The sequence below is a fragment of the Cryptotermes secundus genome, unplaced genomic scaffold (assembly GCF_002891405.2).
Source record: "Cryptotermes secundus unplaced genomic scaffold, Csec_1.0 scaffold79, whole genome shotgun sequence".
Lineage (NCBI taxonomy): Eukaryota > Metazoa > Arthropoda > Insecta > Blattodea > Kalotermitidae > Cryptotermes > Cryptotermes secundus.
Window position 1 is genome coordinate 2,722,095 of NW_019741974.1, and position 15,190 is coordinate 2,737,284.

At 42.9% G+C, this 15,190-nt stretch overlaps 1 protein-coding gene across 5 annotated transcripts in view; it reads left to right on the plus strand.

Moving 5' to 3' along the window:
* The window catches only part of LOC111872794 (tyrosine-protein phosphatase non-receptor type 13), a 487,820-nt gene that overhangs the window by 84,990 nt on the left and 387,640 nt on the right, over nt 1–15,190 (plus strand). Inside the window, exon 1 of one of the 5 annotated variants that reach the window (XM_023866970.1) lies at nt 13,642–14,822. The exons of the other annotated variants lie outside the window; for them this stretch is intronic. Coding sequence (XP_023722738.1) covers nt 13,748–14,822 — 1,075 coding nt within the window. The 5' untranslated portion in view covers nt 13,642–13,747. Of the gene's footprint in view, nt 1–13,641; nt 14,823–15,190 lie in introns of those variants that run through there. 5 annotated transcript variants of the gene reach the window in all.

The window sequence follows — 15,190 nt, forward strand, 5'->3', positions numbered from 1 at the left end:
ACGGTAGAACTTCTCGGATGAGTGATCAGCTCGTCGCAAGGCCTCTACCTAAACACAGAATAAACATATACATGCACCAAACATCCATGTCTCGAATGGGATTCAAACCCGCGATCCCGGCTTCCGAGTGAGAGAAGAAAGTACATGCCTTAGACCGCTCGGCTACCGTGACCGGTTATTACTCTTGTTACTCTTCATTTATTTAATAAATTAATGTACCTATGAAAATTTATAACCTTTAAAATAATAACGTTTAATTTCCTATCCAAAAATATGGAAACCCCTCGTGAAATGCATGCCTGAATTGAAGTGTTTATTTTAGCGACGTTTGTATGTGACGCTGCCGTATCTGCCCAATTCCACTACCTGTACAACCTCCGCAATACATTGCAAGCTTCATTTGTTGTCGAGACAGTGTTCTGTGCAGTTTTCAGTGCATCATGTCAGAGCTAACAGAATTCGAACGCGGGCAAATTGTTGGGGCCAGTATGGTGGGTGCTTCCGTAACCAAGGTAGCCGAGGTTTTTGGTGTTTCGCGAGGCACAGTATCCAAGATTATGACCGCATACAGTAGGACTGGAAAACCCGAATCCGATAAACACCAGCGTGGACGGAAATGTGTGTTGAGTGATCGAGACAGACGAACATTGCGTAGGATTGTGACTAAAAATAAGAAGACTACAGCTGCAAAAGTGACTGCTGAACTGAATGTCACACTCACAAACCCTGTCAGCACCAAAACAGTAAGAAGGGAACTCCACAAGGAGGGTATTTCTGGACGAGCTGCAATTCCAAAGCCACTCATCAGTGATCAAAATGCCACTAAGAGGACAGTGTGGTGCCGAAGTCATAAAACCTGGAGTATGGAGCAATGGAAGACGGTCATTTGGTCGGATGAGTCCACATTCACACTGTTTCAGACTTCTGGCCGAGTTTACGTCTGGAGAACGCCATCCCAAGCTTATGATACAGATTGTTTGCTGCCAAGAGTGAAACATGGCGGGGGTTCGATCATGGTATGGGCAGCCATATCGTGGTATTCTGTCGGACCCATCATTACCCTGCAAGGTCACGTCACTGCCAACGACTGTGTGACCATTTTGGGCGATCAGGTCCATCCCATGGTGCAAACTTTGTTCCCCAGTGGTGATGCCATTTACCAAGACGACAATGCCCGCGTTCACACAGCTCACATCGTCCAGGACTGATTTTCTGAGCACGAAGATGAAGTGTCACGTCTGCCATGGCCCCCACAATCGCCAGATGTCAATTTTATTGAGCCTTTGTGGCCTGTTTTGGAGAGCAATCTGTGTGCGTGCTATCCACCTCAATCATCGTTAACAGAACTTGCCAATATTTTGCAGGAAGAATGGTACAAACCATACAGGACCTCTGCTTATCCATTCCAAGGAGACTGCAAGCAGTTCTGCAAGCCAGAGGTTGTCCTACACCATATTAGTCACGGTAATGTGGTTTTTGTTGGGTGTTTCCATATTTTTGTCCATCCCTGTACTATGTTGGTTATGTTTTAATCGTACGTATTGACTGTGTAAAAGACCTTGATAGTAGTAATCTGTATGTTCATCTTCTTGTTGAATACACATATTCACATACATCGAAGTTGTTAGGGCTTGACATGTTCGTTTCATTACATATTGTGCCATGCCGGAAGAAAGTCGGAATTGCCGACCCAGAAAAACTTCCGTTTCTTGGCAACAGCACGGTAAACACTTTTCCGTGGTAGTGAATAACTACGCCACAACAGAGGAGCTGTTAGAAGTGGTATTTTCTGTGTGGTCCTTGCCAAGTCAATATACGAAGAACAAGCTGGAGTTTCTAGTCAGTTTCAGCTCGATGGATACCTGGTGTGAGCGCTGGAATATCAAAATGAAGATAAGACTCGGAGGATATATTTTTCTCACAGTCCTCGACCGCCTGAGTCCCATCTTATACTGAATGGACGAAACATTCCATTTGTAAATAGTACAAAATATCTCGGTGTAATCTTCGATAAAAGAGTTACATGGAAATTGCAAATAGAAAAGATTGAAGTCAAGGCTTTCAGAACATTCAGAAGTGAGTGATTAAGCGCTAAAATTAAACTTACCCTCCACAAAACACTCGTTAGGAACATCAAAACTTATTCTTGCCCCTTCTGGGAGTTCGTGGCAGAAAACCATCTACTGAAATTGCAGCGTCTGCAAAACAAATTTCTTTGCACCATTGGAAATTTTCAAAGGTTCACACCAGTTCACGATTTGGACATGGCTTTCGAACTTCCGTACATATATGATTATATAACAAAATTCTGCAGGAAACAAGCAGAATTCATACAAAATCATGAAAATGCAAATTTTCGCAACATTGGACAAGGCGAATCCCTTCACAGAAATATAAGAGGCTTATATTTGACGGCGGCCAAATACACGGCCGTTCAAGGGACTAGACTGCTGTTGTAGCAGGAGCTACTAATGATAGGGCATGATCTGCTGTACTGAGCCTGGACTGACTGAGGCCTTGTATATGTTGTATGTACATACATTTAATAACACGTAAAATGTAAATTGTACATACTGACAACAGACTTGTTACTGCTCACTGTGACTCTGGCAAATGCTAGACCCGCCCTCTCGTCAGAAAGTGTCCCACATCAATAAGCCTACAACTGTCCGACAGTAATAAAGATCTGGTCTTAAGCCCCAGTTTGGTGCTTTATTCCAAGACAGACTGGCCGATTGACCGTCGGTAGAAAAATAACTTTGACTTTCTAGTCAGTACCTCGTGTGGAGGCCACTTCTAATACCTCCACCGTAGCCCTACGAGTCGTAGAAGGGCTCGAAAAAGGAAGTCAGTGCCTGGGAGTATAACTGGGTCACCCTGTTTCTGGGGGATATATATGAGGGGACCTGGCCCTCCAGGTTGTGAGAGTCTCGAATCTGTGACAATAAAATACTGTCATGAGTCCCGCGGGACTACAAGCCGCAACCAGCAACCATAAACGACAGACCCATTCTCTCATCAGTTAGGATGTTACATAAGGACTATAACCGCAAGAGTTCGGTTGAACTGGTCGTGGGTCTCAAGGGGTATGGCCCCAAGATGAACTGATTGACGGTAAATCGCCTGTCGTAAAATAACTCTGACTCTGGCCCTATCTAACCAGCCGAGAATATTAAGGATTTGCCGTCATGGATTAGCCATGCGAGTAGACAGCTAGAGGTGACAGGAACCGTTGAGCACGGAAGCTGAGCCGTAACCTAGCAACGGCTAATGAAGAGAGACTCAGAATAATTATTTTGCACCATAGTGAACTGTGAAGTGTGTAGATCAGTGGTAGCTTTATAATTTGTAGTTACGAGTTGTAAATGTTCAGTAAATTTAATTCCCAATCTAAGCACCGCGTCTAGTCAGATCACATCACAATATAATTTTTCTTCTCTCGATAGTCTGAAAGTTTTATATACTATTTCAATTCATGCAAAGCTTGAGTATATGTCTGTCCCTTGGAATAACGTTACTTTAGCAGACTCTAATAAACTAGAATGGAGGCCCAAAATATCCGCTAATTGGGCAACAAAATGTACACTAGAATACGTTAAGTATTTACACATTATTTATTCAATTTACAAAAATTTTTCGAAATGAGATACTCCATGTTCAATACACAGTTCATAAGGCTATGATACCGTTTTAGAAATTGGCTTGCAGGTTTAAGCTTGAATACTCCAGTTGATACGAGAGAACACAGTTTATCAGACTTTTGGGCCACTCTCAATAAAATAAACTTTGGAAGTTTAATTTTATATTGATTTATCCAGTCACATTTTATTTGTAATTATGCTTCAATTCTGAATCATCTATACTTCAGAACACTTTATTGCAAGCGATAACGTATAAATGCTTTACTTCTCGTTTACGGTTTCAAGGAAAAATTCAACTGATTTCTACCGTGGATACTGTTGGTCTCTGTGTTTCCTATAAGCAAATTAAGGAGTTTTACTTTTAGTAATATTTGAAGGGCAAGTCACGGTAGCCGAGCGGTCTAAGGCATGAATTGTCTTCGCTAACTCGGAAACCGCAATCGTGGGTTCGAATCCCACGCACAGCAAGGGTGTTTGGTACGTGTATGGCTAGGAACACACATAGCGACATCGGTGGTACGGAAAATGTCGTACGATTTTATGCCGTACGACCTCCCTTTCAAAGTAGAGCGACTTTATCCGCACCGAAGGAACAGTGAACGATGGACCGAGAGCGCGTACTTGCTACGTGGTATTTTCATCGACGCCGAAAAGGAAAACGGAAGCAGCAGGAAAGATTACACTGGGTGCATCCAATCAATCAAAGGCGAGACGAAGTTGTGGTTTGGTCCGACTGCTCTCCGACTGTCGTACGGTAGATATCGCATGTCGTCACGTACGAAAGCTAAGACTACACTTTATATTCTACTACTTGATGCGACATGAACCGTACGGACGTCGTACGACCGATGTCGCTGTGTGTGTTTATTTTGTGTTTGTGTTGTCCTGTGTTTAGGTAGAGGCCTTGCGACTAGCTGATCACTCGTCCAATGGGGTCCTACCGTCTGTAAAAGGATCAAATTGAAAAATAACCTCGACCCCATAAAGGTATAAGTGTAACGTATACAGTAACATTTGAAGGTGTTTCACAGCTGCAAAGTTTATCTGCCGATTTCTAGATATTTTCAGTAAACACACTCTTTCTCTTGAGAATTTAACGTGTTAGCGTGATATTTGTTTTGTTTTAGTTCTTAGTTTGTAGTCTTATTTCAAGTTTTATATACGTTTACAGTGTTGGTCTGTTAGAGACTGCTTGCTGTTGGCAAACACTCAAACATCTGAACTGAATTGAATTGAGCCATTTAACTCTCATTGCACAGCAAATAATCTATACATAAACAAAGATATAAAGTATTCTGGGTTGTAAGATGCGTGGGAGTTGACCCGAAGAGTTTTAGCGGCAATGGGAGTTGATCCAAGTAGGTCACCCTGCTGTAGACTGGTTCTTGAGTGCAGACACGGTACTCTAGATTTGTAAAGGCGCGTCCACATTATTCGTGCTCGTGCTCGCGCTCGCCAGGCTTATGCTCGTCGAGAGACTCGTCTGGCTTTTACTTGTGTTCGTAAATCTTCGCCCACACTACTTCAGTTGCTCGCCAGGCTTCGGCGCGTGAGGATCCGTATATTAACTCGTAGTGTGTATAGGCTGTAGTCGTATTTTAATTTAATGGATATAGTTTTTAAATGAAAAATTTTAAATTTGCTTGTCTGGTGACTTGTTATATCGTCCACATTAGTCGCGAGCATAGCGAGTCACACGAGCACGAGCACGAGTAATGTGGACGCGCCTTAAGAAGTTCCACGCATTTTATGCAATTGCATTACTGTGTTCACAGCAGCGTGCCTCTGTCCCTGTTTTGAACCAAATGAATTCAGTGCACACCCACACTACATATTTCTTTAAGATTTTTTCATTCTATCCTCCGAAGTACACCTAGGTCTCGTGAGGCTGCGGGCCACAGTTGACATCGTCGAGTCGAGTCGAGTCGAGTCGCTTCGGGTCTGATCGACTAAGATGCTGCAAAGGCAGACACTTCTCGATTCACACGCAGTTCCTGTACCTTTACACCTTGCTGCACTGTACTCGTACAAGTCGCGCCAACTGAATTTTTCCCCAAGTTGAGCAAAGAGAAGCTGCATATTTCACTTCACGACATTCACCTTCAACGAGTCACTGGGCAAACCGGTGATTTGGGATGGATCTTGAAGGATCACTAATTATTAATACATAAAAAATATAAGACACTGTTGCTGTTGTATGGACCTTGATATATGAATGAATAAGTTTTTCACATATGTATTCCTACCTAATTAAGTTTTTACTTATATAGTTAGTTAGTTAGTTATTTAGAGAGGATGGGTTTCCCCATGCACCGCGACCAGTTTGATCTATTGTGCTTCCCTCTATGATATTCAACCAGTCTCTATACCCTACCGATAAATGGTGCGTACCATCAGTCCCGCCGAGCAAGCGAGTTCAGCCACTTGCTTAGCGGTGTCTATAATGCTTCCCCATCTATCAGAGGACCTAGAGACTATTGTTGGGCGGGAAACGTCCTGGAATTTGGCTCAGTGATCCCCTTTGGGGATATGAGGTTCTTTTACGTGCCGTAAAGTTACGACGCGGGACACACAGCTTAAGTCCCTCCCGGAGGACTTGTTCCCTGAATTTTTCCGCCCTTAAAAATTCGACGACCTCCGCCGGGTGTTTGAACCCGCGTACCACGAGTCATGAGGTGGGAACGTTACCTCTAGACTACGGAGGTCGCTTTTTTTACTTATATATCTAAATGCCGTAACGTGTTTAGGCGACTGAGACGTGAGTTTAGATTTGTAATTGGTTTTATTAACAACCTACAGGTCGTAACTACAATTAATTATAACACTGTTACTGATTTACGCAATTTACTGTCACTACATACTGATTTCTTCAGTCTATCTGCAGTAGTCTTCACTGGTTTATAACACAGGAACTACTTATAACAGTCTCCCTAAATCACTCACTTCCAATATCACTGCACTACAGCACACGTAAAGTCTTCAAATCACAAGTTAAATCTTCACAGGCCGACCTCTTGTATTCTTCTATATCCCTGGTTCCAATTCGCTCTCAACTAATCTTCACAATTCACACTCGTTCTCGTCCTTGTACTATCAACTGCTGAACCCTCCTGAACTCTCCACTTATCGCCGTCACTTAAAAACTCAAACACACTGAAATACGGAAACACTGCCTTGGTTCAAGTCAAAGTCAAAGTCACATTGCGACTGACTGCCAGTCAGTCAGTAAGCCTTGGTGTCGAGCACCTTCCTGGGGCTCATGACCAAATATTTATTACTGTTTGACAGATACGGTCTTGTTCTTTTGTGGGCGTCCTCTCTGACGAGAGGACGGGTCTGTCTTTCGTATATGCTGCTGGTCCTTGCCAGAGCGGTCTTTCTCGGGTCCGAGACCCTTGGTACTCGAGGCCATTACTATCTCAAATTTGAGACTTCCCTTTTCGTCGTCTGCTACAACTCGCAGGGTCACAGTGGAGGTATTTGACCCCGCCTCCACACGGGTGTGCCTCGGTTATTCCTGGAATCTCGTTATATAGCTTCCGCACCGACCATGCACAGAAAACAGCCTATATTGTTGTAGGGAAGTGTTTACCGTAACGTTGCAGAGCAGCGGTCACAGCGCCGACCGGACAGAAAACGCCGTACTCTTACTTTTTCCTTGAGTGTATTCGGTCGCGAGGTGCCTAACGGTCAGTTACATAGCAACGCTCTGTCCGTCCACGTTACAATACTATTTATATATTTTATAATGGCTATAACTATAATAGATTTATTAATTACATCTAATCGTGTGGGTTGTGACACCATGCAGTGATACAGACGGATACCGACGTTTCGGATGGATTTTCTACGCCAACTTGACGGTTGAAGTGTCTAGGTTAAGAAATTCGCCAAGTTATATAACATCAAGGAAAGCTGTCACTCAGACCCACGGGAGAGTTTGAAGAAACGGAGGTCGGTTTGGACCAATCCGAAGAATGTTGGAAAACGGACTGATTCCTACGTCCTACACACTTCAACCCTGAAGATGTATACAGCATGTCCCTCTGAAAACCTCGAAGGATATAATATGATTACATTTTGAGATATCTTTGTACTTTGCCACCCGGCATTTACCGCAGGTTAGGTAAAGTTGTCCTGTGCCTAACAAATTAAGCACTACGCCATGAAGACGCATAGGGAGTGGAGGTATAGATCCACATTTTCTTGGCCTCGGCACTAGTTGGAGGTGAGTGGTCAACTTCATACCCCGGCCGCTTTACCCCCAGGAAAGAACCCCCATTACCCATTGTATAGCGAGTTGAGTGGACCCCAGAGTTGGTCTGGATGACATGGAGAAGAGAAAATTCTTGATCCTACCGGGACTCGAACTCCGACCTCTCCGTCGTCCAGCCCTTAGCCAGTTGCTATTCCGACTACGCTAGCCAGACAGAAATTAAGAAACATTCCACACGATTATCTGGGGCTTGTAAAGCTTCTGCGGTTGTGTGCCCAGTGGCTGCCGGCTGAAATATTTCTCGGTTTGCATGTTATTATCGCCTAATAATTCTTTTTCATTAACTCTTTCCTTTCATTTTGGTCAGTTCTTAACACTAGTGTGAAGAACGCAGCATCCATAATTGATGCTTCTGTAAGATGAAGGACACTTTCAGTTTATATTAAAAAATGACAAATTTTTCGTCAAAATTCTGGAGGCGCTTTCTTTTTGCCCCCGAGAACTTACAATTAAATATTCTTTCTGTAAAATATATGTTTCTGGATAGGGTCTCAGGGCATCTTGTTAAGGGTAACAATTCGTCTCTCATTATGAAGAATGAGACATCACGCCAGTGGTTATTATTTACGTATTTAATGCAATAGTTTATTTTTTAGTGTCTTGGCGTGGGGTGAGACTGAGTCCACTTGGTACGTCGGCCACTATTGGCCTGTTGTACCAGCCCCGGATGATAGATGATGATGAGTGTGGAGCAGTCGGTGGAATGAGAATTAGGGAAACAAAATGCTCGGAGAAAACCTGCCCCAGTGCCACTTTGTCCACCAAAAATCTCGCAGAACCTGACCTGGACTCGAGCTCAAACCGCCAAGGTGGAAAGCCGGCGACTAACCGCGTGAGCTACGGCACAGCCGTATTTAGTGGCATGACTAAACTTTTAAGTATTAATTCTTTCCTCAAGGATGGGTTTCCGAAGACACGGCTGTCATTTATTTGTCCATAAACACTAATATCAATGAAAATAAAGCAGAACACTTTGTTGACTATTCCAAATAAAATAACAAAATAATAGCCTTGTAACTCTAATGTAACGCACCTCTTTATGATGAATATCTTATGCGAGAGTGTGCACTGTTTGACGCATATTGATCTTCATTAAATAATAATATCAAAATATTTATCCAGTGCTTAGTGGTTTGAACTTACGTGAAGTTTTGTTGGAGAACATTCCAGATCGTGTGGACTGTGTCCTAAATCTTGCGCCGTAGGTTTGATCTACCAATGCGATATGCGTAACTCAAAGACGTCAGTGATTCTCCGGTAGGCCCAGTGATTGGGTTTAGGTTTTTCTAAGAGTCCCAAGCCGTTAGGGAACCAAAACATGGTCTGTAGTACTTTTTACAGTGTTTTATATTTTTGAATGAGTGTGTGTTCATTAGCAGTAATTGATTGAAGTGCAAATATTTTTGACAATAGTTTTGTAACATGAAGAAGTGTTTTCTGTGCAGCTAAATATTGCAATATACTTGTTAAAATTCATATGTTTCAATTCGCTTAGTGGGAGGTGGAGTCCAGCTGGGTGCACTCGGCACGGCGGCCACTGATTGGCCTATTGTACCTGTCCCGGGTGATGATGATGATGGAGAATTTGGTGGAATGAAAATTGGCAGGAGAAACCGAAGTACTCGGAGAAAACCTGCTACAGCGCCACTTTGTCCACCACAATCCCACTTGACCAGACCCGGGATCGAACCCGGGCTGTCGTGGTGGGAAGCCAGCGACTAACCGCTTGAGCTATGGCGCGGTCAAATTCATATGTTAATAAATTCCTTACTAGTCAGAAAACAGAGCAGTTTCGTTAACAATCATGGCAGGATTCTTATGTAGTTACAACTACAATTCTCACAAATAAAGTGGCCCTGCTATTTCGTCCTGGTAAGAAGCAATTTAGTGCACACCTGTTTACTAATCTTCTCGCATAGGTAACTGGAAACTACAGCTTGTCTGGACGGGAGAAGCACAATTGAACTAGTTCTAATAGGAGGCATGTTATTTGTTATTGTCCTACACGTCAATTTTTCTTTGTGCATACTGCATGCCTACAAAGGATCCAGTCTGCACGAACATGAAGAAATTAAATTGCTTGGGATTTTGCGTAAATCATTGCCAGCTGTTGAGATGGAATTTTATGTGGCCTATATTTCAAATTCTTTTCTCAGTGCTCGAATGAAATATGGCAGAAAATTAACCTCAACTGCTGTGTTATTAAATATATAAGATTCGATTTTGGCACGATTTGTACTGTGTGTTGAAATTACTTTGCGCGTTTTTCATCCTTTCAGGCACTAGCTTTAGTAGGTCTACAAGACCTATTTATCAAATAACCAGCTGTGAAAGTTCTATTCAGTACACGTAGAAATATTTCGGTTTTCGAGAGTAATTATTTGGTTTATGATCAAATGAATACGACACGTCAGCAGAAATATTTTAGAAACAAGTTTTGTAATCCTGTTTATATTTTGTAGTAACATGTTACGTGTTACGCTGCTACTCCGTTTTGTTATGTTGTCCGGAGAATAACTAATGTATATCTTTCAGTACTTGAGCATATGCCAGTGGCCGGACTTCACCCCTCTCCCCTTCACGTTCTTCCTACCATCTAAGCAGATGTACTTATGCTCCTTTCAGGAAGCGAAAACATGACAAGGCAAGAGACATATCTGGTCCCTCGTTACGTCTCCATTCCGCTTTAAGGGGTCTTCATGTTTGACGTGGGAAGTTAGACTACAGGATATTATGCGAAGTTTGTTTCTAGTGTTTATTGGCCTTTACCTTCATCTTATGTCTGAAATGAAGCTTTTGTTTTGCAGAACGGCTCATTATACGCGTGCATATGAAGAGTATCCCTGTAGAACCTCATATAAACATATAAATATACTTAATTAAACTGAATATTTTTAGCTTTCTTTCCTTATGTTGCAAAACTGAACTAGGCTTATGTGATCGCCATACTGAGTGTGCGTTTGTGAATCACCCATATTAACTTTAGAATGCCTGAACCAATCTTTATAAAACTTGGTATGTATTTCATGGCACCTGAACCCATCTCAGCGGCGTACTTCGTAAATCCCTCCCATCAATCTGTGTGTCTGTACGTGTATCCATCATATCATTGCTACCCAGACTTGCTAAAGTTTATCCCCTCTTTCGCTGCTAGACAACGGCTCGGTAAACATTTTCCCGCTGCAAAGAATACACTGAACAACAGAAGAATTACTGGACACGTGTGTCTGTGAGTCTGTCTGTATATCCCCCTGTCGTTACTAGGTAAAGCTCGGTAAAGACTTTCCCATTGCAGCGAAAAATTATCAGAGGCGTTGTTTTCTATGCGGTCCATCTGGTGTGAAAGATTATGATGTATAACAAGATACATTGTGAAATCATGTATGACCCTGTGCTGTGTGATATCTAATCTGTTTGTTAACGCTGTCAACAAGTGGTTCGTATCAGCAGTGAGGAATAAACTGTCGCAAGAAACTCATCTGGAAAGTTTGTACACACTTCCCAAGCCAAGGTTTGGCGTAACTTACAGCTGTTTGTATGAAGTTTCGTGGCAACAGTTGATTCATTACGCTAATGTTGTTCTCAACATTGCCCACTGTCAGATGCAGGCTTCTCTGTTGCAGACCATGTTTCCGGAATTGGTTCCCCGCCTGTCTTGTGGTGATTGTTATTGCACTGTACACTTTCACTACCTCATGACGCTTTCGCAACAAAATTTACAGATATTTACCTGCGATTTTCGCCATGTCCGTTTGCCTTTCAGTATATGATAACTCTAGAAACATCTAACGCATTTACGTACAGTTTTATGTTTGAGAATTGTATTGAACATTGTCAATACAACACCACATTCTGTTAAAACCCATCAAAAATAATGGACAATTGACATGAAGACGAATGTGTGTTTTTGATCTTACTTCGCTAAATACTTATCGGACCGCGAAATTATTCAAACACAAAATGTAAGGGAAAATGGACCATGTATTTTCTTTAAAGCCTGGCGATGTTCCAGATAACTGAAGGAGTGGGCATCCAAGAATTGTTGTAGTAGACGCGCACGTTTCCGAACTTATATACTCAGCAGGCAGCAGCGGTCTTCGAAACACACACGAAATCAATGAATGAAAAATAATAATCAAATAGAGCTCCTCGCATCTAATTCACAGGCCTATATTTAATTTTAAAAAGTTCTGCATCAAACATTACTTAATTATATTTCCAATTTTTTTTTTCAAAATGATTAAAAATCTCGTTGAACGCTCCAGAATTATATTACATGTATATTTCCTGACGATGTTTTTAGTAGTAGTGATAAGTCATGTCAATCTCAACTATTTGCAGTAGTTCTAGGGTTTCAGTACGCTCACACAACGAACGTAATTTTTATTATTGTATGATAAAACAATTGAATCTAATAGAATAATAAGTGGATCAGTCTACTTCAGTAATCACATTACATGTTTCGGTCTATTATCAGGTATATACAAAGCAATAAATACTATATTACGCCATTGCCAAATGATATGATCAGAATAAATCGACTTTTCGCTATCTTAAAGTTCTCCGTGTCGGGAGTTGAATATTTGAGAAGTATATTAAAGAGGTATTTTTTTAATGTTAGTGAGGTGGGACTAAGTCCCTTGTACTGCGGCCACTTCTGGCCTACTGTACCAGCCCCAGATGATAGGTGAGGGTGATTGTGGAGCAATTGGTGGAATGAAGATTGGCAGGGGAAACCGAAGTACTCGGAGAAAATCTGCCCCAGCGCCACTTCGTCCACCATAAATCCCTCTTAACCAGACCCGGGATCGAACCCGGGCCGCCGAGGTGGGAAGCCAGCGACTAACCGCTTGAGCTATGGCGCGGCCATATTAAAAAGGTAACAAATTGTGTAAAATTGAAAAATGTATATATATAACATGTAAATATAACAAGTGGTAGCTTTGGAGTGTTGGTGGTGGTAGTGGGGTTGTAATGTGTTATGTTGTAAACGCTTTCTGGTGGAGAACCAAGTGGCCGTAGATTTTCGTTCTTAGTTATGTGTACGTAGTTAATGAACTGTTAATACCTTTCGAGTGTACTTATGTATCATCGTATTTTCTTCTGGCTGTTGTTTAGGGCGTTGTGGGGGATGTTTGGTGTCTTCTGTTGAGTACTTTCCTGATGCTCAGTGTATCATTGTGAATTGTGAATTGATATAGAGTGAACTGAAGGTATCTCTCTTTATGCATAGTTGTTTTCATGTGATCGGATTTTTTCATTTGTTGCTCTCTGCGCTGTGTTTTCTGATGTAGCTTGTTGCAGTACTGATGGAATAATGAAACCCCAAAGAAATTGAGGCTTTTGGTATAATTGCAAGCAGTAGCCTGAACACGGTAGCAGAGGCAGTTCCGTAATATTTTCTGTACCAAAGGTCCTCCAAATAATGGACTATACTCAACATAATCAATTTCGAGTTACTCTGCTTAGCGTGCTGAAATGCCAATGGATGGTAAGAAGAGAGATTCTTATACATGTGATTACTTTAAGCGTGACACGTGACAAATGACTGAAAGCTACTAACGTTTCCAAAACGCGTGTGGGTGGATGTTTATGTTTAGGGAAAAAAAGAAGATGCAAGGCGAAGTTCTGAATTTTCAGCATCTCGGGTATAATTCTATTTCTGTACAGTGAGGTCCGAGCTGGAATCGCTCCCATCTGGCGTCAGCAGTGGGTTACGTGAGCTCGGCGCGTTAGTAGCGGGTAAGTTCGCGGCCGAACGAGACGAAGCGATAATTTTTTAACACGATCAGTGGTGCTTGAAGACGTTGATAGGAAACTAAGAACAAATATGCGCGAAGACTCTGTCAATTGTCCACGGAAAGTTGCCAGTAACAAAGCCAAGTCTGAGACGCACGTCAGTGCTATGAGCAACCCTGGCTCTCGAACATTGCAACACAGCAAGACGTGCGGGTGCGTTTATGATGGCGGTACTGCTTCATGTCTCGGTTTTCGTAAACAGGAAATGAACGTAGATGAGCATAGAATTCCGCGGATTCGCAGCCTGGATTTCACCACAAATGGAAACACCGTCGCATCTCAGAAGAGAAACTGTAACATCAACGAAATGTTACATCGCCAGATACCCCAGCATGAAGACATGAATATGAATTTGCTAGAAGATTCTGCCTGGTCGTGTCCTCCCATATGTATCGATAGCACGGAGGAAAGTCATCATCTTGTTTCTGTGGAAAGTGACTCACAGGCCCACGGTGAAGAAGACCTCAGTCAGGTGATACGACTAAGTTTGCGTAAACCGCCGCACTGGAAGTGGAAACTAACCACCTCTGCCTCGTCACCGGCCATCATCATGCCCGTCATCCGACTTGTGGACGAGAACGGAGACCTGTTGCTCGATACCGGCGAGAAATCTGAGTCAAAAAGAAGATTCAACAGTATGCATATCGACAGTAATACAAATGGAAAGGCACATCTGAGTGGCTTAAGGCAGAGAGACAGGTCGGGACGGTCTGATGTCTGTTATGGAAGCGGAGAGATCCATCAGCTGGACAGCGAAACTGCAGAAGAGAGGTCTCTGGTTGGCGGGCAGAAAGGTGAGAGGACAAGGAAGGTGTCGCTAGACGAGGAGCGGAAACCGGCGATCCCAAAGAGAGACGGTCCGGAGGAAACTGTGGAGTCGAGACGGGCAGGTTGCAAGACTCGGAGAGCTCAGTATTCCCGATCGATGACGGGGCAGGATTCCGAGACTGATGTCTCGGCCACAGTCTTCCGCTGTAAGGGCACGCCGAGGAACAAGGCGTACCGTCGCATTCTTGACAGACGACGTAACCGGGGACACTCCTCCACGTCGAGCGACTCATCGCCTGAGGTCGGCAGTGGGAGGAGGTGCGGCAGCAGTGACAGAGGTAGGACCGCGTTTTGTGCGGGACTTGCCCCCCGCTGTTCTTGCAGAAATTTCAACAAGCGGTTACTGACTCCATACCCATTGTGCGTTTATGTCAGAACTTGCAAATTTATCAAAAAACGGCCGATGGCATACAAAACGCGGAATAAGTGAAGTACGTTCCTTTATGTCTTTCTCTAATTTTAAACGTGTTATGTCACGTGGTAGCGTAGTTGGTTGAGGAACTATGCTGCAAGCCGGAAGGTCGCGTGATCGAATCCCGATGAGGTCATTGGATTTTTTCAATTGACATAATTCTTCCATCCGCACTATGGTCCTGAGGTCGACTTAGCCTCTAACAGAAATGAGTACCATGAATATTCTTGGGGT